Here is a 24,986-nt window from a genome sequence, read left to right on the forward strand (position 1 = left end):
CTGTCATATATTCACCTTCCCCAGCTTCATTTTCTAGGTTTTCCTCACTAGTATCTTTGTATTATAGGGTTTTTTTCCTAATAGATTGTTTTAAAATTTTTCCATGGATATCTGTGAGATTGATTGTTACACTTTTTTTTTTCTTTTTTTTTCTTTAAACTATCCTTAAAATACTGTTTCGTGCCTTTTGTAGCTATGGTGTGGCAGCTGAGCCTGGAGTAAGTAGTGAGATGTAAAGGGTGTTTGATCATTCCTATCCTTTTTTCTTAAATCATGAAGTCAGGTATGTTTTATTTGTTTTGATAAAATGCTGTATTATTGACACCTGATTTATTTTGTGGTTGAGCAAATTAAGTAAAACATCTAGCTAATTACATTAAAAATACTGAATACAGAAGACTTTTGAGCTGTGACCTACAAATTAATGCTGAGTTGGGTTTTAGTGTTTAGTGACAGACTGGAAGCTCTTTAGAAAAATTATGTGACATACTGTTTTCAAATAGAGTGTTAGTAAATTATTCTTAAAAGTAAGTTGGATGCATATGTGAGATGATCAGGACTATCAGGACTATGTTCTGGAAGCGTTCCAGAACATAATACTTCTATTGAGTTTGGTTTCTTATGCATGTACAGTTTAAGGTGACAAGAAAAACGAAACTATGGGTAATAAAACCCAGTGAAACTTTTCCTAATGAGAAGAATAAGGGGAAAGGTAAGACATTTATTATGGCTGACAAATGATCATGTTGCCAATACAGGGAACATATGAGCAACATACAAGGAGCTCTGCCACGGAAGCTTGAGGATGCTGATGGATGAGAGGCTGGACATGATCTGAGAGCCCAGAAAGCCACATGTGGCTGGGCTGCATCCAAAGCAGCATGGGCAGCAGGGGAGGGAGGGGATTCTGCCCCTCGGCTCTGCTCTGGTGAGAGAGAGCCAGGTATCCAAGATGCATCTGGGTGATATATTTTAGTTTTTATGGGATTACAGTGGTGTTGTGGGATGAACAATTGAATTTGATGACTGTAAAAGTCTTTTCCTGTGGGAACTCAAAATGTCTCTCAGACATTTTTAGAGGTTCCAGGCCTTGGTCAGAAGCATTTTAGACCCTGGCAGACAACTGAAAAACAGCTGTGATTTTGAGTTTGAGCCATGGAATGAATTACCAACTTTGGAGGTGGAACAAGCAGTCACAAAAGGTTAGATAGTATAGTATAAGTAATTACAGAGCAGAGGGGAAATTTTTTTAGTATTGTACAGGGGGGTTTTAACACATGTACAGGGGGGTTTTCACTTTGTACATGGGGGTCAGAAGTTCTAAGATGGAGGAAAGTGGGCTGATCCTGTTCTTCCTCCTTCTTTTTCCTTACCTCCATGTTCTTGGTGATGTTGGCACTCACAGATTGGTTTAGAGTAGAAAAGCACTTGGCAACGTAGGTAGTAGGTATTGGGGAATAATTGTAAACATGTAATACATAATATATCATATAAAAGATAGCAGCAGCCCTGGGCGGGGGAGAGACGAAGAAGACAGCAGACAGAGAGGATGTCAGGGGGTGTGTGTGCCTCTACCCAGGCCGCTGATCAAAGAGCCGCAGTCCAAGAACATAATCTGTTAGATAACTAGCAATAAACTGCCTTGAGACCAAACAGCTAAAGCCTGCGGAGTTTTTCTTTGGTAGCACGGGTTGGAGGAGGAATTTCACCACCACATGAGACCCCAGAGCAAGGCCGGGGTTCTCACATTTTCCAACCCTGATGATTCTGTGATTCTAGGTATCAGGCACTTTGCAAGTGGGCTTCATGAAGATTGTTGACAATAGAGAGGTGAGAACATTCAGGTGTCTGTTTCTACTCCAGATTCCAGAGAGGAAGGAGGAGTGCAGTGAAGAAAACAAAAGCCTTTTGTAGGCCCACTTCCCTCCCTTTCCTCCTCCCTTTCCTCCTTGGTTTTTTTTTTCAATTTCCAAGTCGACATCTCTACCTGTTCTTTTCAGTCTGGTTATTTCTTCCACTTTGCTGTAAGAAGATCCTGCATGTTCAGCCATGTTACACACAGGCTGTGTAACGGAACAGTGAGTTTTTGATTATTTCAAGTGTATATAGTATGTAAATTTTCTGTACTTATAGCTGCAAGTGATGAAGTAGGTTCTATATTGTAGGTGTCTTTAATATTTATTTTCACAGTTTGCTTTAGTAAACGTGAGGAAAATGAAACAAAAATGAACGTTCTATTTGGTTGATTTTTCTGGTGAAATGCTCACAGAAACAGCAAAAGTTCTTAGTGACCTCTCAAACTTGGCAGTAGTCTGTGTTAAGAAATGAATCTATTAAAGTAAGAAGCAATTGTAATAAGTATCAAATGGCATATATTTTCCTTTCTTCAGTCTTGGAAACAACTGAACTGCTTAAGTAGAAATATCTTAAGTTCTGGACTTGCTGTGTGGCATGTAGACTACAGATGAGATAGTTAATGTCAAGCAAATTTATTTAAAACTGAACAAACCAAGAACATCATCTTACACTACAACACATACGATGCATTTTAAAAGTAGAGTTATGTATGATCTTCAGAATATATAAATAAAATGCACTATACAGGCTGAAAACTTTTGTACCACAAAAGAGGCAGTACAGTTTTTTTGATTTTCATTTGCATGCTTAAACTGGAGCTTTTAAAAGGTAGAAACATTAAAGTTTATCCAGTCCCTTGAAACTGAGTGGTACACTTGCATGTAATACTTTAAGTCTTTAGAAGGGCGAACCCTTTCAGTACTTCATTTAAGTTAGGAAGAAATTCTTAAGTAGTTGGCATTTTCTTTCTTGAGAACAAACCACTGCCTAATTTTGTGTTTGTGTTGTACATTAAAGAAATACGGTGATTCTCTCTGAGCACTGACAAAAAACAGTACCTGAATTGGCTGGAAAATTGGAGTTTGGATATTCAGCTGCTGACAGGAATGCTAAATGCTGGTAACTACCTGTGAAACTAGTGTCTTCCAGTATATTGCTAAGAGAAAGGATTTTAATTCTTAGGAACAGCAGAATGACTGAATATTCTTATCTGGAGCTAATTGTTTTCACTGTTTGAATACTTCAGATGCTGGCTTCATATGTGTTTAAAATGTTTCCTAATGACTGTTATTTTCTTGGAAATTTCTAAAAATTAAACAATACATTGGAAATACTGATAAAGTTTGAGGCCTCATGGTGAGGCTGGAACTTATTTCAGTATCTCTGTATTACTCATCTTCGACTGTGTGCTCTTTACAAGAAAAAAAATACAGAATTTTCTACAATTTCTCAGGTGATTTTTTGTCTGGGTCTGATTATTCAGCTTTTAATATCATTGAGTTGTTTTGATTGCACTTCGTTTCTGAGGACACCGAGTAGGGGAGAAGACATTTGCTTTTTTTACAAACGTGTGTCTATCCAAATTGGTAATGGCTTGTGATATTACAGACACTTTCACTGATGTTGCCTTATAGCTTTGCATATAATTGTAAATACAAATTGATCCTGGTGTATACAGTATATGAACTATATTGTTTTTTTCAGTGTTGTTCTCCCCATCATGAATTCAGATTATGTGCTCTCTTTAGTATCTATTAAACCCAGGACCAGTTACATTAATTTTAGTTAATTTCTAGGAAAACCTGTTCAGTGTTGTAAGATCAAAGTAAGTTTGGCTATCAGTATTAAAATATGAAAGGTGAAAGGGAAGAACTTTTTTTTTTACTTTTTTTTTTTTCCTAGAATCGCTCAGCAAACCATTCAACATGTAAAATGCTTAAAGTAATTGACCTGGATGAAAAGAAGATGTGGGCTTGGTATAAATGTAGTTTTACCCCTTCTGTAGTGAAGGGGTAAAACATACTTTGTTAATGGGACTGTTGAGTATGCCCTGACTCACTGCACTCCAAGTATGAAGCTAGAGTGACTGAGAGTTGATATTGCAAGGGAGTACTTCTCAAGATAGTTAAAGGTGAACCAGAGTTGCTTGGGTTTTTAGCACAATGCTGTCCTCTGGTGGAACAGTGTTGCATTAAAAGAGTATTTTACGCTGATTGTAAAGGTCTTAAATTGATGTGATCTGTGTTACGCAGTGTATGTTGGTATTTGTGTCGCAGTACCAAAGTAGAAGAAAATTTGAGAAGGCCTCCAATATCACATACAATGTAATGTAATCTGTAACTAAAATGGATGTTTCTTACTCTTACCATTCTAAGCCAGTGTTTTCCATAAAGTGAATTAGAAGTTCTCATTGAAAAGCAAGTTTCTCGGGGTTAATAGTATTTTATTCTGTGAGTCTTTTAGAAGTCAATAGTTGTTGCAAGTCAGAAGTCTATCTAAATACTTGTCACAGATTATTCATGTTTTTCTTTAGGCTGGGTCTATGCTTCTGTTCCATGCTTTAAGGTGAACTTCTCCAGAATGAGGGGTTTTATTCCTTTTTTTTTTTTTTCCGTTTTTTTTTTTCTTTTTCACAAAACCCGTGATTAATGTGGATGTATCCTGTTTAAACTGACAGTCTTGAATCTCTTACATACCTGCCATACTTGGAAATGCAGGGAAATGTTGGATAGACACATACTGAAAGAAATGCTGTGCTAAATAAAATGTTATCTGTGGGGGTTTGAGGTTTGTGTAGAATGAACTTCTGGAATTTAAGCTGATACAAAGATTAAAGTGTAAAAGATTAAAATCAAAAGCTTTTGTTATAGTAGAAAGAATAAGGTGGGAGGAAATTATTTGGTTATTTCAGTTTCTAGATTGTATGTTGAGTAAGTAGTCAAGATTTTGGCAGCCAAGTAATAGGCTTGAAAAGGAACAGGAAGAACTGTCAGACCTGACCTTGCTTAACCTGTTATAAAAAGGGAAAAATAACTAATAACTAATTTCTGGAAAAGAGATCTTGCTGGATTCAAGGGGCCAGGTCTGGGGATTTAACCATGTGTTTAACTCCTAAATTTCAAGATAATAATTTTCCCTTTTGCAGTTTTCATTCTCTGCTACACATAAGGATATAAGCGTAACCTGCTACATCCCTTGCTGCCAGCCTATTCTTTAGAGCAGAGGATGTGGTGATTGTTGTAAAATACCAACTTTGAGAGATGTAAAAAGAGCACTGTCTCTAGAACACTGATATTTTCTTGGCCTGACTTCACCAGCCATAGGATGTGTTACGCTAATATTAGTTTTTCTCTTTGAAGCAGACTGTAGATGTTATAATAATTGATGTTAAGTTTGTCTGTTATTTGAATATCTGGTGGATTCTTACTGCAAATGTTCTAAAGTTTTAAATACAAACATAGTTGTGGTTTATGTTTATGGGTGAATTTTCCTGAAGTTAATATCACATCATATATGGAGATTGCAGTTTGGAATAATGTGGTGAAGTGTTGATGTGAAGGAAACATGTAAATTTTATGCAATAAAAGAGCTTCTTAAAAAGGTCTGTCTTTAAGTAGGAATGATGTAAATGTTTGAGAGAGCACATGACAGGAGTTTGTTTGAAAGAGGCTTGTATCAGCATTAAATCAGTTGTTCCAAGCTTAAATGAAGAGTGGGGAAAATGCTGCTTTCTGGAGAAGCATGGGTTAGTACATCAGTTAGAAAGCTGTTAGTGTCTGACATGGACTCTAGGTTAAACTAGTCTGCTTATTTCAGTGTGATGTCTAATCAGCTCTAATCAACTGACTTGCTGATCAGCTGTTTTGTAGAAAGTTTAGTAGGCAACAAAGAGAGTCCCAATGCTGCCGGTAGCTGCTAAGTGTTGTATGTACTGCTTCCATTGTTGGGGAGATCTGCGTGCTTCATAGGTAGAATTTTGTGGGTCTCTGTGTGGGAGGAAAAAAGCAAACAAACCAACTGAAGCAGTGAAATTAAGACTGCAGAGTTAGCAAGCAAGTGCTCTCAGAAACTAGCCTGCTGTCTAAATTATCAGATTGTTAAAAATCCTTGAGCGTTTATGGATGAAACTTCAGGGAAGAGAAAGTTAAGTGAGAAAGACCTTTTTTTTTTTCTTTTCTAAGCCAACCAAACCAACTTTGAGGATGGTAACATGCCATCCTCAAAACATAGTTCAGCTATTAACAAAGATTCTGGAGATAATTTCTTCTAATGTGCTGTTCCATGTAGAGTGATGCTTGCAGAATATATAAGTAGTGAAATGGATAAAAAATAAGTTCAGTATTCATGTAAGCACCATACTTAGAAGCTATTAGTACCTCAAGCTGTCCAGTAATTGGAGAAGCTAAAGGCAAAAGTGATAAAGTAACTTTGCTCACTGCTCCTCTAAATATAATGATGCAATTTTTTGAACAAGTTGGGGAAGATTCAAAAGAAATTGCTTATTAGTGTGTTTCTGAATTACTCGTGGTAAAGCTTATATTAGATGCTACTGAGTAGAGTAGTAGAAACAAATGCAAAAAAAAATTCTGTAACTTGCACCAGTCCTCTGAGAACTAGGCTTAAAAAAAATAGGGACATGGCTAATGTGACTCTTATTCTGGCAGTTTGCTCTAAAATTGTCTGTGCTTTTACCAAAATGTGAAGAAGAAACCTTAAGTAATGGCAAAAGAAAGTGTTGATGCAAATCCTGCCTTGGTTGTACGTGGGTTTATTTCATGAAAGCCCTTAAGTTGCTGCTGCAGTTGAAAGACGTTTGTGTTGGCCTTTGCACGTTATGAGATGATGTCATTTCTGCACTTAACCAGGCAATCCAGAGAGAACTGAAACCATATAGAGAGAAATGAAAACTTCTTGAAGCTATAAAACCTTTCTCAGATACACGGACAAGTGTGACTACTTTACACATTGCAAGGAGTGAGCTTAAGAGAAAAATAGAATGGAGAGAACTGATGCAGTCTAAATTTAAAAAACATGGCAGAAGATCTTAATTTCTACACCATATGAAATGTCTGGCTATAGTTCTGTTCAGAATTAAAATATTAGGAACTGTTGAATTATAAACTGGAAAACTAGCTTGTTCTTGGCAGTGATTGATTTGGCTGTAGTTTTTTTCCACTTGGTCAGCTATTATACAATTTACCTTTTAAAATGGGCACAATATCTGACTGAATAGTCAAAATACCAGTCAATACTAAGAGGTAAAGATGTCTGCAGGAAGATGCAACCAAAGAGCTTTTATAAGTTAACCTATTATTATTTCAGGTGCTTGAGTGTGCTTTACTTCAAGAATTCAAGATCCTGCTTTTGGGAGAGTGGTGTCTTTTAAAGACCCAAATGCACTTAAAAATTGAGTCTCGTGTCAGCTGCAAATGTCAGACATGTTTGGCTCTTAATAGTTACTGAGAGGCAATAGCAACAAGTCTTCCTCATAAAAAATAAGTGCATTTGTTGCTGTCTTAAAGCAATTTTATTTGTTTACAGGTGTCAGCTGTGATGCATGTTTAAAAGGAAATTTTCGAGGTCGCCGGTACAAGTGTTTAATTTGCTACGATTACGATCTGTGTGCAACTTGTTATGAAAGTGGTGCAACGACAACAAGGCACACAACTGACCATCCAATGCAGTGCATACTAACAAGAGTAGATTTTGGTAAGTGATCATTTTAAACTCCAGTAATTTGTTGCTGTACTGTGTCCACAATCACAATGCTGATTTTCATGTTTCTAATTATTAATCACTTCCCCCATTAGTGCACTAAAAATAAGGGCCAAGTTCTTGAGTTCTAATAAGCAGACATATTTTCTTTGATAGAAGAATTGCCCTTTTTTTTTTAACTGCTGCATATGCATTTCTGTTTTTCTTGTTTTGGTCTGATTACAGCAGATTATCAGACTAATAAATACACTTAATAACAATGACTGCTTAAAAGTGCCACAGTCCACAGGCAGAAGATAAATCCTGGTGAGATTATGTAGGAAGGTTGTTCATTTGTGGTTTTTATGAGACTGTAAGGGTAAGAAAGGTAGTGATGGGCTGCAATGAGTATGCAAAATTAGCAGTAAGGACTGCTCTGTGATGTTGCTGATGCTGGACATCTATTTTCTTTTGATGTCAAGCACATGGGATTAGCATTTCAGTATTTTTTCCTAATGATTGCAGCTGTAATTTGAATCCTTTAAATACGATATTTCTCAAAAGCTGAAGTCCTAACTTCTTTACCTTTTTAATTAGAACAGAGGTAAAATTTATACTTTATTGGTCTAAAGTTTTGAGAATAGCTACATATAGAAACATGCAGTTTCTTAAAACAACTGTTATATGAAGCTGTCTTCAATTTTCTTTTAATTCTCAAGGCTCCTCTTGCCCTGAGACTGCCTGGTCATGACTTCAGAAATCCAGATCACAGGAATCAGTGGTTTGAAAGGAAATAATTTATTGCATTATCAAAAATAGATGCCCCTATTTTAAATCACATGTTTCTTGTGGGGCTTTTCTTTTTTCCTCTGTGTACAGTATTAGGGATTGAGGTCACTGTTTCAAATGCACAGTTGAAACTTCTTAACCTGTTAGCAACCGTTATTTTTGGATATCAGACATGGGCTAAAAGGACTGCATTGCTGTAAGTACTACATAGTAATCACAGGGGTAAGAAGACTGAAACCTACTAACATTAAATGTTAAAGATTTCAATGTGCTGCAGTGAGAGCTTGTTCTAAACTATATTTTCTTTAAAAAGGGCTATAATCAGAAACTGAGAATTACTAAGAATTATGTTTCTTGCAACTTGAGTACTTCTCTTTCAGAAATCCTTGATAAATGTGCCTTTGGCTTAATGCCTTTTACGTGTGTATGTTATAGAGACACAGGTTGTTTTTTACTATTTAAGTATGCATGAAAAAGGTTCACCGTGCAGTATTGAGATGGGTAATAGGATTTGAAGGGTAACTTCTGTATGGCTTTGTGTTTCTACTGTGTATTCTCTAAATGAGAGTAAGAAGGTCTATAAATTTCATATGGCTAGATATCCAAGCATTGCTCCCACAGAACTAGTATCAACAAAGAAAATACTGCAGCTCAGCTCTACAGTAAGTCTTCTGGTTTGATTAACTGCTGAACAAATCATATCACCAAATTCTGAGCCACGGCAAAGTCTGATCGCATAGAGTTACTCCTGACCTTGTAAGCTTATAGAATGGGGAATTAATTGGGAAGATTGGTAAATGACTTATTCCTTAGAGTTCAGGAAGATCTGTGACATCATTAATAAAAAGTTTTGATGTTAGAGTTCTAGAATACTCTAGATTTAGAGTAGAAAACATATAAAGGTGTGTACATCACATTATTGTACAAATGCTTAAAGAAACTGGTGACTTTTCAAAGGGTCTTGTGTGGCCAAAGAGATCATGTGACTTTGAGGAACATGCAAAAAATTAGGCTCTAAGAAATGTTAAATTTAATTAGAAAATCAATAATAAATAATAGAAGTAGTCTAAAATTAGCTGATTCAGGGTTGTTAAGATAGTTGTATTAGTGTATATTAAAAATCCCCAAGGTTAGATATTAGTGTCTGAGAAGAAAATAATCTCAAGGGTAAAATTGGCAACTAAGTAGTTTACTCCCAGCCAGCAGCCAAGCCCCACACAGCTACTTGCTCATTCTCCACTAGCAGAATCAGGGAGAGAATTGGAAGGGTAAAAGCTGAAAAGTCTTGTGTTGAGACAGGCAGTTTAATAGGGTAAGCAAAAACAGTGCACACAAGCAAAGCAAAACAAGGAATTCATTCAGTGCTTCCCCCAGGCAGACAGGTCTGGAGAGCAGGGTCCCATGGTGACTTGGGAGGACAAAAATCACTTCAAATATGCCTTCTTCCTTCTTCTTCCCCCCTTCATATACTTTATCTCCTGAGCATTGGTGTCATATAGTCCAGAAAGTCCCTTTGGTCAATTGGGGTGACCTGTCCTGGCTTTGTCTCCTCCCAGTCTCCCATGCATCCCAACTTCACTGTTATTGTAGCAGTGTAAAAAGCAGAAAAAGCGTTGGCTTTCTATAAGCCTGCTCAGCAGTAACAAAAACATATTTGTATTATCAACCCTGTGTTCAACACAAATCCAAAAGATAACCCCATACTTCACACTGTAAAGAAGAATTGTATCTATCCCAGCTGAAACCAGGACAAGCACAGAACTAATAAAAGTCTTCAGGAGTTTCCTGGAGATGTGGGAATCAAATGAAAGGATAGTGCTTATAATAATGACAGTATGAATAAGAAATGTTCTGAAGTAAGGAAGATGTTAATAGAAACACAAACTGGTGGACTGTTAGTGTAACTGGGTGTGTGAATTACAGTTTACTTGGCTATTGACAAGCTTCAATGCTGTTATCTGTAGACAGATTTGTTTCAATATGAAAATATTTTAATAGCAATAAACTTAGAGTTTCGGCTTAGGATATGGAGGAAAGTGGACAGTTAGTGAAAAATGAGTATTTTATCAAAGAAAAGGAAGCAGAGTGGGGAATCCTTCTGTTGCAAAAGTGATGCAAGCACTCCAGAGGAAGTCACTTGTCATTTTTCTGATTTTAAAAGTGTACATGGAGATCAGTGAGTCATTTGCCCAAAATCCATCTGCTATGATGATAAGGACCCTGTATCATTAAATCCCACCACCACTCTGGCCAGCACTGTCTAGATGCAGGTATCTGAGGAGTTCACTTAAATTCTCTTCCTGAAGCTGCAAACAAATTGTGGTGGACAGCTGACAGCATGGATGATCCTTTCAGCATGGAAAAAGTTATATACTGTTTACCTCTGTGAAAGTTGTGATCAGTTCTTAAGAGTTCCTAGGTACTGTAATAATGTTACAGAATATACTGCAAGAAGATGGACTTCTTCAGGTACCCTGAATGAGTTTTTGTTGTCAGTTTGACACATTTTGAGTTTTTTTCCCCCGGAGATTCAGACTAGCATTGGAGACAGTATGAGAACACTGAAAACAAGTAAAAAACTCTAGTGTTTTCTGGCTGTGCATGTTTGTTCACTCTTGGACCATCTGGTTGCCATAATTATCTTTCAGGATTCAGTATATAACCTCTATATATTCATTTTGTAGCACGATGGGATCCAGAACAATGGCAGTGCTGCTGTTCCTCAGCCCCCACAAGAGATACTGGAAAAAATTATATACTGACTGATACGCTGCTGTAAGAGGGACAGAGCTTAAAATAAAGTATGAAGTCTAATATGTAATGAGAAGTAGCCTTTAAAGCACAAATCCAGTTAGTTTATTTCAGAGGGGTAAAAGATACAATTGTAATAGGCCTATGTAAAGAACAGGCATGTGCTTACCAGGCAGCCACTGTATTTCTACGATCTTTGCAGATCAATTTGTCAGGACAATGGAGAAGTTCACAGCAAATTTCCTAAAATTTTACTTTTTTCCTTAAAAAGTACTTTTAAGTGTTAGTATGCTTTAGGGTCTAAGCGTGTGACTTGCCCATTACCACATCATTTTGAAGTGGCTATAACTGACAAAAAGTAATACAAATAGTTTGTAGCATTCTCTGCTGAAATCATATTGTGTTCCTAGACTTCTTGAACAGAGTGCTTTAGAGGTCTAGAAGAGTTTGAAGAGGTATGGACTCCTGCTTTTGTCTTCAAAATTAACCAAAATTTCAGAATCTGAAAGATTTCTTTGTGGTCAGAAGAAACAATTCTTTGATCATGGTCACACTGCATTCTAAACTGATTTGTAAATGAAAAATGGTAACACAATAGTAAGTTGCTTCATTTCTGCAGCCATGGAGGCATTGTGGTTTTTTCTTCCCATATTGGCTCTAATTCTTAGTTAGCGTCATTAGCAAAGGGCCCCTTGGCAGTTGAGGACATTACTGTTGATAATCTTAGGATTTTTTATATGCTTATAAAAACAAAAGAGGACATGGAGAAATACTCATTCAGTACCTTCAGTGCTAAAATTAGACACAAAGTTTCATGAAACCACTTGCTTGCCAACCTTTTTTTCTTTAACTTAGATTTTAATTTAAAGGAGAATTTATCTGGTGATCTGTATTTTACATTAGAAAAGAGTTTTTGGTTGTAAAAGAGATTAAAGTTGAAGAGGAAAAAAGAAGAGAGGTATATACTTAAAAAGGAAAAATAACTAGATTTGCCAGCTTTAACTTCTATGCACTTTATAATATTTCTTTTTTCAGAGGAAGGCATAGTCTCATGTGTGTTTGATGTATATTACGAGAAGGATGTGGAAGGAGATGTGAGTGGGGGAATATGCCTGAGGTGTAATCAGGAGACTGCAAATAGCCCAGATTTTTATTTTTTTAGTGAATAAATGGTTTTTTTTGTATCATTTGAAAACAAGGAACAACACAGGATTTGACAGTCTTATCAAACCTTCCCCCTCTGTGACAGAGCTGTGTGTACTGCAAAAATTCCTGATATCTGGCTGGAGCTAACAGTGTATCCAAGGAAAGGATACCTCTGTGTGCATGCTCATCTGTTTACAACTCTCTCTTGAGTTGGGCCCTAGAGAGCCCTGGGCCCTTTGCTCAGCTGTGAAGTTGGAGTTGGTACTGTTGCCTTACTTGAATATACATTCATTTGTTCTCAGTGAGTTTCATAGGCAGAGGTTTTTAAGCAATCTGATATTTAAGAGGGTTTTTTTTTTTTGGTTGGTTTTTTTAAATATTGATGTGAATGAGAACCTTATTCATGTTTCTTGCAAAATGTATCTGCAGAGAATGAGGGAGAATAATATTCTCTTTTTGCATGGTTTAATAAAATTTCATCTGAAGTTTGGGGAACTTCTGTGTTAGTAACTTAAAAATGCCTATTTTCATCAGTGGTGCTCAAGTGCTCACATTCAATACACCTAAAAGTTGAAGCTAGTGTGTAAGAGATACCCAGATTGCGTTTCCACTATCAAACATGTATGTTATGTATTTGAGACATTTCTGGAACTATTTACTGCAAAGCAGTGGTTCAGCTATGGCATAAATACTGACATTTGGTGTCACTGAGAACTTCTAAATTTTGATCTAAATTTTAGGTTTTGTCAAGAGTTCAGCTTCTGAAATTTCGTCATAAAAAAACATCATACCATAGTTGACCCTTTATGTGTGATACCATATTTGACCCTGTATGTGGGGTAAGAACAGTTGTGGAAAAGTGAAAATTTGACAGTATCAGCAGCATCATGATGGAAGTCTATTTTCCTAGTAGATATTAGAAAACTATGTTATGTGTGCTAATGAAAATTAAATGTAGTATCTGTTTTTTTCATCAGTAACTGAACCCCTCCTGAATATAGCCATTTTCAGTGAAAAAACAGTAATTTAGCAGGGCTTACACTGAAGCACGTGTACATCAACTGTAGTTGATGTGAACAAATTTAATGATGATACTACTTTAAAATAACCTCTAATTTCTTCCTGTTTCAGATTTGTACTATGGTGGTGAAGCTTTCTCTGTAGAGCAGCCACAGTCTTTCACTTGTCCTTATTGTGGGAAAATGGGTTATACGGAAACATCTCTTCAAGAACATGTTACTTCTGAGCATGCAGAAACATCAACAGAAGTGGTAAGAAGCCTCAGAACTTGTTTGATGGTGGAAATACATTTTAAATGGTCTCATTTTTGAAAAAAAGTCTTCCTGTTCTTTCTTGAAGCATGTATTCATTTAAATGCTTTGTCCAAAGAGAAAGTACATACATTTGTGAATGACATCAGAATTCTTCTATGATTTATGGGTATCATAATATAATGAGATTGCTTCCTTCTTTTAGATTTTTTTTTGTCCTGATACAAAGGCTGCCATTAGGAGATTGTTGTACTGTAAGACAAAATTTAGAAAGTTTTCACAGTTATTCTGTCTAGCTGTGTCTCCCTTTTCATGATTAGCGTGTAATAGTTCTGCAAGCTTGCAGCTATGGCAGTCTTCTGTAACTGTAAGAGAGAGGAAGACATACAGATAGATTTGTTTTCTAATAGCTTTTTTAATGGGCTTCTTATTTTATGCAGTGGAATTCTATAATTGTTTTAAAACTCCTCTTGTCAAAGCAGGGGGTTTCCCCCCCATCCTTAACCATTAGAACACTAAATGTGGATTAAAATGCACTTCTTAAACAAGTTTCAACAGAAATACTTTAATTGGAGATGTTAACTCTCACTATCTTGATTGACCTTGGGAATAGGAGAAACTGAATTAGCAATGTAGCAGAATGACATGGAGGGGGCTGTTCTGTGGGTAACTGTTTTACCCTAGATCCCTAGGAAAAAAGTGACGCTTGAAGTGGATTATTCGTCACGTGTAAAATTAGTTATAAATAAGTTCTCTATTCTAATCTTCTAGTTTTCTTAATTTTCAAAGAATTCTGTGGAATAAAATGAATGATTCTTCAAACATAATAAGGAACTTGGGTGAAGAGGTGATGTGGAAGGGTGTTTGTTCACCTTTTTGGGGACTCAAAGATGTTATGATCTTTCTTAAAAACACACTAAGTGGTTATTTCACAATCAGTTGCACTGTGTTATATTATTTAACTCAGTGACACACTGCAATTTTTCTGAGTTTTTCTTTAAACTTTGCAACTTTCAAGCATAGCATCAACCGTTGAAAGTTCTGTATTCTTTATTTTGTTTGGTGGCTTGGTATTGCAATTCTGATTTGCACCACTTGATGTCAGTGGTATGTTCCTAACACTGTGTGTTCACAGATCCCAGGTTTTTTAACTTGACATGCCCTTGTTTGCACTTGTGACTTCTAGAACCCCACACATAAAGCCTAAATTTGTGATTCTTGACAGCTGCTACTCTGATAAATCCTGAAAGAGTTATATGTGTAAAAAAACCCCACAAAACTTTTTTATCCATTAGTCTGCAATACTGCTGTATCATTGTTCCAAACAATGATAAAGGACAATATTTTAATCCTTGAATGTGGTTGTTACTGTTTGTGCTAAGTTCTGAGTCTGGCATTTGTGATAAATGTTTAGTGTGCATGCACATAAAATTAATTGGGCACTGTACCCTTATTGGGATTGTGAAGGCCTACAAGACTAGTAAAGAGGAAAATATTATGTATTCTAAATGCTTGTGGTTATAGGCTTTCAGACAGTTACTTATGTTTAGATACTGACCTTGTAGTCATTTGAGTATCACCTTCCAAAGATGTGTTTTAGACATGTATTTTTAGGGATGTAAAGGAGCTTTACAGGGTCAGAATAATTTATATTTTAAAGGCTTTTTGCCCCCAGTTTTTCAAAGAATAAACAAAATAATTTTACATCCATTAAATTTTGCTATTTTTATATTCAGAGCGATGCAGATAAGTTTACTTTCTGCTGATTTTTCTCAGGTATAGGCATTGATAAGTAGAACAGTGTTAGGTAACTGCAGGCAGGAATCAGAGTCTGAATGAGGTTGAAAGGGACCTCTGGAGGTCATCTTGAGCAGGATCATGTACCAGCTGATTGCTCAGGACCATGTCCACACAGTTCTTTAATAGTGACTCCACAGTTGTCTGGGTAACTTGTGCCAGTGGTCATTGATCCTCACAGTGAAAAGTTTCAGTGGTTCCTGATGTTTATGAGGAAGCTCCTGTGTTTGAATTTATGCCCACTGTGCCTCATCCAGTCACTGCATGGCTCCATCATCTTTTCAGGTTCCCTTCAGGGATTCATGGACATTCCTAAGATCCATCCCCCATTACTCCACCCTTCTCTGGGCAGAGCAGTTCATCTTTCTCAGCCTTTCTTCCTTTCCTCTCTGTAGCCTTTTACTGAGCTTTTTTCAGTGTGTGCATGTGTGGGCTGAAAACTGGGCACTGGTGCTGCGTGAAGGATCACAATCCTTGACTTGCTGCCAGCTGTTGGGTGTAGCCCAAAACACCACTGGCTTTCTTTGCTACATGAGCACACTGCTGGCCTGTGATCCACCAGGATGCCAGGTCCTTTGCTGCAAAGCTGTGTTCCATATGATTGGCCTCCAGTGTGTGCTAATTCCTGGGGCTGTTCCTGCCTAGGTGCATGTTGTGCTTCCCTTTTATGAGGTTCCTGTTGTCCCGTTTCTTCATTTTTTTATGTCACTCCAAATGGCAGCACAGCTCCCTAGTGTATCAGCCACTCCTCCTAGTTTTATGTAATCAGAATTCCAGCTGATCAGCACTCTCTGAGCCCATCCACTGAGACAGTTTTCACTCCACCTCACTCTCTGCTTATCCAGCCTGAGCATCAATAAATTACCTTTGAGCATCCTGTGAGAGACAGTGTGAGTGGCCTTATCTCAAGTCCCGGTAGGCAATTTCCTCTACTCTTCAGTCATCTACCAGGCCAGATGCTTCAGCATTGAAGTTTATGAAGTTGGTGAAGTGTGTCTTCCCCTTTATGAAGGCAGTGCTGACTGTTTTTGATGATTTTCTTGTCTTTAATAGTTCCTAAAAATAGTTAACAATAGTTTCCTTGCTTTCCCAGGGATCAGAGCATGATGACTGTAGTTCAGCCTGTAGTTCCCTAGGTCCTCCTCTTACTTGCCTGTCTTTAAGATAGAAGTGAAATTTGCTTTACTCCAGTCCTCAGGCACCTCACGTAGTCACCATGATAGTTCAGAGATTGAGAAGAGGCTCACAGTGGCATCTGTCAGCACCTCTTGGTGCATCACACCCATCACAGCCTGGTGGCTTAAGTATTCCATTTCATGAAAGTATTCTGCAGAGTAATCCTCTTCCAGCAGGGCAGTGTCTTGACTACTCCAGAACCCCTGCTCTCTGGGGCCTGGAGTTGCTAAAGACCATAGCAAAGGAGGTATTCAGTACTTCAACCTTTTCTGTGTCCTGTATAACTAGGTGTCACATCTTTTGAGCGATGTGCCCACATTTTCCCTAGTTACCTTTTTATTTCCTATGCACTTCTAGAAGATCACCTTATTACCTTAGACATTACTTGTCTGATTCAGTTCCATTTGGGCTTTAGCTTTGCTTATGTTGTCCTTGGAGGTTCAGGGGCATGAGCTTGTCTTTGATCTTCTTCCTTGCCCTCTGGATCTCAAAACTGCACTATGTCATGGTCACTGGAGCCAAGGCTTTCTTTGACCCTCACATCCCGACTGAGCCCCTCCTTGTTGATAATTCTGAAGTCCTGTATCGCACCTCTCCTCATATGCTCCTTTGTCACCTGGAGGAGGAAGTTACCTGGAGAGCACTCCAGGAGTCTCTTGGATTGCAGTCACGCTGTGTTGTCCTTCCAGCAGATACTGGAGTGGTTGAAGACCTCCATGAAGATCAGGTCCTGCAAGTGTGAGGCAGCTGCTCTATGTTTCTGAAGGGCCTGATCTGTTTGTTCCTCATGGTCAGGTGGTCTGTAGTAGACATGCCCTGTAACATCCTCTTTGCCTGCTCTCTTCTTAATTCCAGCCTGTAAGATCTCTATCAGGTCATATTCCATCTAGACAGTGCTTTTAATGCACCCCAGCTGCTCTCTCACTTAAAGGGCAAGCCTCCCTTCCTGTTCAAAGAGCCCTCTTCCTCTTCTAAAGAACCAGTATTTCTTCACCCATATAATGTCTAGGGAACAATGGTTTGAGTTGTAAGGCAGAGGAATTTGGGAATCAGTATGATTGTTTTTGTTGGTGTTTAAGTTTCAGGTTAGTTGGACTGGTCCGATGAAATGCAGTGCTCAACTAGAATTCTGCTAGCATTGTAAATAAAAACAGATTTAGTAGACTTCATAAAATGCCATCTCTTCAGTCTTGTTTCATAACAGAAATGCTAATTGTCTGCTATTGCATTGGACTGCAGCAGCTTTCTCACCTTTGGGAATGCAGTAATTAGGCTCCTCGTAGATGAATTGGAAGCACTCTTGTTGATACCTCAGTGGTGAAACTGGGCAGAGCTTTTTCTTGCAGTAATTGAAGGGACAATCTGACAAAATGTCCCTGTTCATCCTCTAGGATCCCAATGACTCTTGTGGAGGTTACAGAAGTGCTGTCACTTAAAGTGGTTAGTTTGTATGTAAATGGAGAAGTAGCAGTAATACAAGCACAGTTCTGGAAACTGGCAGATGTTCTGTCAGTGGGATTGACTTAGGCCTTTAAAGTCTTCATTCAGGGTAGCATGATTTCTTAATACAAATGCTCTTAAATTCAAGAGAAAATTCTGACAATATTTGCCTTTCGTCTGCACCATTTCTTCATGCATGTTATAATTAACAATGACTTTTAGCTGTATCATGCTTAATCAGTGATCCATTAGTCTTTCTTGTGGCTCTGTCAGAGCTTATGCTTAACTAAATTGTTGTTTGTACATAACAGTACTTGAGTAACTTTCCCTAGTCAAGAGTTCTTGAAAGTTTAATTGATATTTAGACTTAGAATTGGGATACTTCGATTCCTTACTCAATATTCGTTATGACATTTTCTTAACTGATGTTTTTCTGAGGTTTGAGTATATTCACAAACGTGCAGTTCATATCATCATCATGTTAACAAAATAACTTTCTGGTGATTTCCTGCTTTCAGGAGTGGGTTGTTCTTAGGTTGTGTTTCTGCATTCTTAGAGTAGCTCAAGTAAAAGATTTCTTGGAAGGTCTTGCATTCTCTTGATATGAGAAGTTTAAGCAGCTGTAATGAAATTTAGGGAATTCAAAACCATATGTCCAATGCACATCCATTTCTATATCTCTACAGGGTAGCTTTGATATGTTGGCATAGCTGAGTATTTATTAAATTATGTTGTGATAAGATATGCCCAGTAGTGCATTTGCTTGGCATCTGTAGTGGTGAAAAATGACATTTTCAATGACATTGAAAATAAAAGGGGAGGAATTGTACCAAAAAGCTTTTAACATGCCTGGTTTTCTTTTCAGAACTGGCCACTAAAATTAAAGTGGAATTAGATGCAGCTGTTCCTGTCTAAAGCAGCTGAGATTTTACAGTAAACTTATTTCAAGACCTTGTTCTCACTACCATGAGAGTACAACAGATGTGTGCTCTTCTATACAGGTGTTCTTAATGCTCGTGGTCTTTCGAGACCTATATTCAACAGCTTAAGTATACACATGAAAAATGAAAGAAAAATGGAAGATGCTGTTTGTGGAGTCATTCAATGAACAAGTCATAATTATGACAATAGTAGTGGTAATGTTTGCCTGCTTACTTAACTGTACTTCAGTTTAAAACACAAAACAAACAAAACCTGCCAACCAAAAACTGTAAAGTGGGGGCGGTGGGGGGAAACCCCAAAATCAAAGAGAGACCTCTGTACCTGCTCTCAAAATACTGTTGTGGAGAGGGGTATGGAGACCACCCCTTCTCTGCCAAACTTACACTGCCTGAGTGGGATAGTCTCAGCTTGATACTTAGCAAATATGGGTAGCTTTATGCTGGTTCCTCTGCTGGGATGAGTGCCAAGCAGGCAAATAGCAATCCTGTACTCTAGAGATTCAACTCTACTGTCTGTGGCAGAATTGGCATGCAAAAATACTAACTTTCAAAACATTGCAAATTGATTTTGAGAATCCTAGTTCTGGTTTTCTGAAGTTCATAGTATTCTGAAAATCGTAAAGTAAAATATGACTAAATTAATGTCTTCACTTCTCTAATTTTTATGAGTTTATTGAATACACTGATATCCAGGTGTTTGTGAATACAAAAATGTTATTTTTAAAGCGTAAGAGTCAATGTCTAATGATTGACTTGATAAAAGTTCTGATTCTTGTCATATTTATAAAGTTGGGTTTTTCCTTGCTTTGTCATTTCAGATTTGTCCAATATGTGCAGCATTGCCTGGAGGGGATCCGAATCATATAACAGATGACTTTGCAGCTCATCTTACACTGGAACACAGAGCTCCTAGAGATTTAATATCCTTTCCAATGTGAGGCAAAGAGGCTAGACTGTTTCACCTAGTAATCATGGTGACTTGGTTTGATTTTTATAGTGAAAGGGTCGTATTCTGGATTTCCTGGAACTTAGGTTCTTAAAGATATGTATGACAAAAATAAAAAGGATTGTCTGCTAGTTTAAAAAAGTGCAACTCTCAGACTGTGCACAGACTTGTAGGTATACTTGAGAGTGGTTTTTTTGCTCTAACAGCAGAAACATTTAAAGGATTTTGACATAGGTTTTTCTACTTGTACTGTGTTTTATCCTGCCTCATGATTACTCTTGGTGCTGTTTTATATATCAAGATTCAGTGCTGTATATATTTATGACACAAAGATGATTCAAGCGTAGCTGCTTGTAACAAAAGACTGTAAAGTTGTTTAACTACTTTTAACACAATCTTTTAATAATGTAATTTTGTAGTGCTACTTACATTTTGTAATACAACTCAGAAAACCTTCAGATTTTCTGGGAAATAGGATGTTGTCCTTCAGTTACCGTAGCAGCCAGTTACAGACATTTATCTGTGCTTGATGACTGAAGAGCTGGACTGTTGGGATTTTTTCATCAGTGTTATAGGAATATTTGTCTCCTTTAAAATTTTTTTATTCTCCCTCAGATTAACTGATAATATATCTTTTGCTTTGGGCTTTTATTTAATGACATGCAAACTTATGTAGCATCCTTCAGTAAGTAATCCCCAAATTATTCATTGATGCCTCATTTAAACAAGGAGAAAAAAAACCTACATTATAACATTGATAGTGGCTTTTTTGTTCAGAGATTTTTAAAAATGAACAAAGGATAATATAAGCTCAAGCAGCTGGGGAAAAGAAATCCAAGTCCTATCAAACAGATTTAATTACAGTAATAGAAGGGAAACAGTATTTGAGGCGATGGCTTCACTTCAGTTACGGTTGTATTTGATTGCATTTAAGTTTGTTAGTATTAACATGGTTTAAATCAGGACAGACTAATTGTGCAGGTTATTTACTATGCAGTAACTGGATCAGTAACTCTGGCACTTTGCTATGTAGTTATGTAATTCTTGTTAGAAAAAGCCTAATTAAGCAGGTGCTATGAAAATCTCAGAGTTGGTACAATGACCAGAACTAAAATTACACAAATTACATGAGCCATCAAGCTACATTTCAGGCTGTCCAAAGGCCAGGAAAAAAGGAAGAGAATATGCCCTTTTTCACTCAGGGTCTGGCAGCGTAGGAAATAACCATCACTCTCTGATATACCATTGTATTGCTGAATATGAAGTTGAAGCTGTACAGAACAATTCTTCATGTCCTGCAATTGCCTTCATGTACAAAATGGAGGTAGAGAAGATTCTTGGCTTGCACTTCTTCTAGAGTAAAAATTTATTTTGCAGTTTGAAGTAAGCTTTTACTGTTGGATTTGCTGCAGTTCTGAGAGGTGGCCTTACCCACCAGCTATTAATTAGACATGTTTGGTTAATTTTGGTTTTTGGATTTTTTTCCTAAAGTTGTCCCAAAACACCACATGTGTTTCTTACTACAAACCTTGTGCAGCTGTTGCAAGATGTGTAATTTACTCCTGCAGTCTATGGACAAAAACCCAGTTTCTTTCTTTAGCAGAAAAATACCTGAAAATTCATTAAATCTTTTCAGCATTAATCATACCTATAGTTCTCACATGACTCTTCAGTTTAAATGTTTTTCACAAGGTAACGTTTACATACCAGCATGGCTGGTAGGACTCCCAAGTGCATGCTTAGCTGGTATTTAAGAATGACATTTATCTCAAAACACTTTAAAAGCTGCCATTGGAAAAGTTACCCCAGTATCCTGTGTCTGCTTGGACAATCCCCAGCTAATGTCCTGTTTTAACATATTTAGTTACAAAAAGTTTGCCAAACTACATAGGGTCTATAGTCCATCTAATTTAGCAACTCATGTCCAGCAGCACCCAAAAATTGGCACACTCAGAGGTACAAGATGCTCTGTACTAAGCAAAGTGTGTTCTGTACTGGGGAGGTTTTTCTTTTACACATTAGATGTTAAGTTTTACACTGTAGCATAACTAATAGTCTTGAAATAAGAAAACGTTCTGTAAAATCTTCTTGTAATGGCCAGAAGTTCTCTCTTGCCATGGGAAGTCAAGTCATTCCTTTCAGCCTTAAGGTCTTGACCTCCATGATATCATGAGATTCTGCCCCATAACTGTGATTTTAAAAAACTACATTGGATGTTACCCTCACACAGAAATTGATACCATATGAGTGGTAACCATACTATTATAAAAATAAAAAAACATAGGAGATGGAGATCTAAGCTGAATTATAATAACACTAAAACAAAATATTAAAGCCTATGCTATTTCATTTTTTAGCAGTGAGTCATACGAGTGATTTTTAGGAAGAAGCCTTATCTGGACTGTATTGGAGGAATGAATATTAACAAATTTATGACAAAAATAATCTTTATTTAAGTTTGTTAATTACTTCAAAATTTATATGATAACCTTTTTTCAAAGTGACACAAGCATCTGATAGGGGGAAGTGGGTGAAAAAGAAAAAATGAAAAGTATTGTTGTAATACTGGGATTAGTGATATTTCTTTGGCTGTAAGAAGAAAGGCGAAATAAAGGGATGTGATGGATGTGCTGAATACTCCAGAAACCTACAGTTTCCTATGGACTGAAGCAATGAAATTTCTTGCATAAAAGCATGAAGTACAGAAGTCAAAAGGAATTTGGTATTTATTCTGATAGGAATTGCAGTAAACATTTTTATTAGTTTTGATGCTTAATGTAAGAATTGGGAAGGAAGAACTGAAATGCCTGTCTCAGTAGTGAGCTTGGCAACACATGGATTTGTGTGGGTTTTCATAGAGAAGTTTGATTAAAAAAATATTACCAGATCAGTAAGTCTGACTTGTAGCAGAGCTACAGCCTACCTTAACTTTGCTTCAGAAGTTGAATCATTATGAATCAAGAGCACTATACCCGAGTACTTGACCCATCAGATGTCTTTTGATGGTCGTTTAACACTCAGTGGCAGACAGTTCTGTTTTCTTAACTTCTTGCCTACGACGAATCCAGTGGCGTTCGGCATGTACGTAGGATGTTCCACCCAGGCCGGGGTTTGGGAGGCCCCCGTGCTCGTAGATCAAACATGCACTTTACTACCAGTTCCCCTGGTGGGCTTTCATCTTCTCAGAGTTCGTATTCTCCAAGCAATAGAGAAGCCATGGATCCTATAGCTGGTAAGAGCTGTAACCACAAGTTTTACTCCACTGTCCTCCTTCCACAGGGGAAGGAGAATGCAAGGTGACAGCAGCTGCTCTGTGTTGCTGTGAAGCTGCACGTACAGGCAGAGCATCCCATAGAGCTGGTGAAGAGAGAAAGGGTGTTCTTACTGTCAGCATCAGAAAATAATTAGGCTGTGTCTTCAGGATTCCCAGAAATAACTTGTTTGTTCTATTTTTACCTTTGATGTGAAAATAGCTTTTTTTTTTTACGATGAAGAAAAAATAGAGAGTGAAGACAATTCTGAAAACAAATGCAGTTTTGTCTGTGGGGAAGTCTAAACATTTTAATGCCATGGTCTTTGACCATACCAATATGACAGGGAAACCTCAGAATGTCTGCCACTAATCCACCTTTACTTCAGATGCAAAGGAGACACAGTGCTCAAACTGGAGCTTGCTGCTATTAGGCTGTGACTTTTTCAGGGGGAGGTAGCCAGCCACCGGGTGTAATGAGGCATTGGCCCTGGAAGGAGAGCTGCAGATCCACTCCTTCCTTAATCATGGTTCCCTTTGCCTGCCTTCTGCTGGCCCTGGTGCTCTGCTGGCCTCTGTGCCCTGGTGTAATTCATAAATCAGCCGTGAAGAAGAGAGATGAGGAGAAAAAAACAAGTTAACTGAGGTCACAGGTGAGTTTGTTCAAAGAGGGAGAATGTTCTTGAAGCTTCCAGTGCAAGACGTCCTCTTTCTTTCACCAGGGCAGGTGCTTCAGCTCATTTAAAATGTGACATGACTGCTGAAGTTTGTTTTCAGCCTTGCAGGACCTTCCCACTTAGCAGCATTAAGTGTGGGATAAAATGTCATTCTTCTGCATCTGTTCTCTTTTGGTGGAAGATGTGTTCCTGCATTTAGAGCACACTGAGTTGTGGGTCCATCTTGTTCCAGGACTGTTTTGAATTCACACCTCTTTCCAAAATACTGCTTCTGTATATTCCAAGCTTTAGATTACAATGAGAATAAATACATCTTAATCTTGCCTCCGAGTTTAACATGTCTGTCTTTTTACTGGAGTAATAAATAGAAAAGACCACAGTGATTTTTCTGTTTAAATTTATAACATCAGTTACTTTTCTTAATAATTTTTTCCTCCCTGTGGTATTCTCTAGTAATTAAAATTTACTTTATTTTGGTGCTTCTATCAGTGTTGCTGAAAATTACTCCACCTCTCTAGTTAGTATTTTGCTTTGTTCCTTTGAAAACAGCTTGCTTTAGTATGATTGCATTTTGTTAATGCAATGGAAGAAAAACTATCATGACCTATAGAGTAAGTTTATAATCTAGAGTAGAGGGAGAGGAGGAGAATTGTCCTGTTTCCTCTACCATTGCATCAACTGCAGCAGGTGTCTGAGATAAGAATTACCTTCTGCACAGGGCATAGAAGAGATTCTACAGAAATGCACTGTACAATAACTCGCTGCTAATATTTATTTAAAAAAAAACTTTGTGAATAAAATTTGCAAGGAGCATTCCATCCTTCTGATTTGGAAGACTTAATAACAGAGAGGGTTTTTCATTGCTAGGCTTTCTGCATACTTTTGGCAGAAATAAGAATTCATACAGAATGCTTTTGATGTGAAGCAGTGATTGAATATGTTTTCTTAACAAAATTTCTTTTATTGAATTTGCTGTAGCACAGTTTCCCTCTGAGATAATTGGGAAGATGAAGCTTGTATTTTGAGGGAACACTTTTTTGAAGGACAAAAAAGTCACCATCCAAAGCCAAAATATAGAAGTTTCTTAGTCAGTGTCTATTTTGGCTTGAAGATTCAGAGAGTGGCTGCAGGCTGTCTTTTGCCAGGCTCTCCCTTGCAAAAGATTGGCTCTACTGTCATTGGCTCTACTGTCTACTGTCATTTAAACCTTGTCTGGTTATTTGGCCTAAATCTGCGTAAATTAGTCTTAAT

The 24,986-nt window shown here is 37.5% G+C and overlaps 1 protein-coding gene across 1 annotated transcript in view; it reads left to right on the forward strand.

Moving 5' to 3' along the window:
* The window catches only part of LOC110472792 (E3 ubiquitin-protein ligase KCMF1), a 39,593-nt gene that overhangs the window by 12,627 nt on the left and 1,980 nt on the right, over positions 1 to 24,986 (forward strand). Inside the window, exons 2-5 of the mRNA XM_021534803.4 lie at positions 7,399 to 7,566; positions 13,369 to 13,508; positions 19,681 to 19,782; positions 22,866 to 23,040. Coding sequence (XP_021390478.3) covers positions 7,399 to 7,566; positions 13,369 to 13,508; positions 19,681 to 19,782; positions 22,866 to 23,040 — 585 coding nt within the window. The remainder of the gene's footprint in view (positions 1 to 7,398; positions 7,567 to 13,368; positions 13,509 to 19,680; positions 19,783 to 22,865; positions 23,041 to 24,986) is intronic.

The sequence above is a fragment of the Lonchura striata genome, chromosome Z (genome assembly GCF_050655825.1).
Source record: "Lonchura striata isolate lonStrDom1 chromosome Z, ASM5065582v1, whole genome shotgun sequence".
Lineage (NCBI taxonomy): Eukaryota > Metazoa > Chordata > Aves > Passeriformes > Estrildidae > Lonchura > Lonchura striata.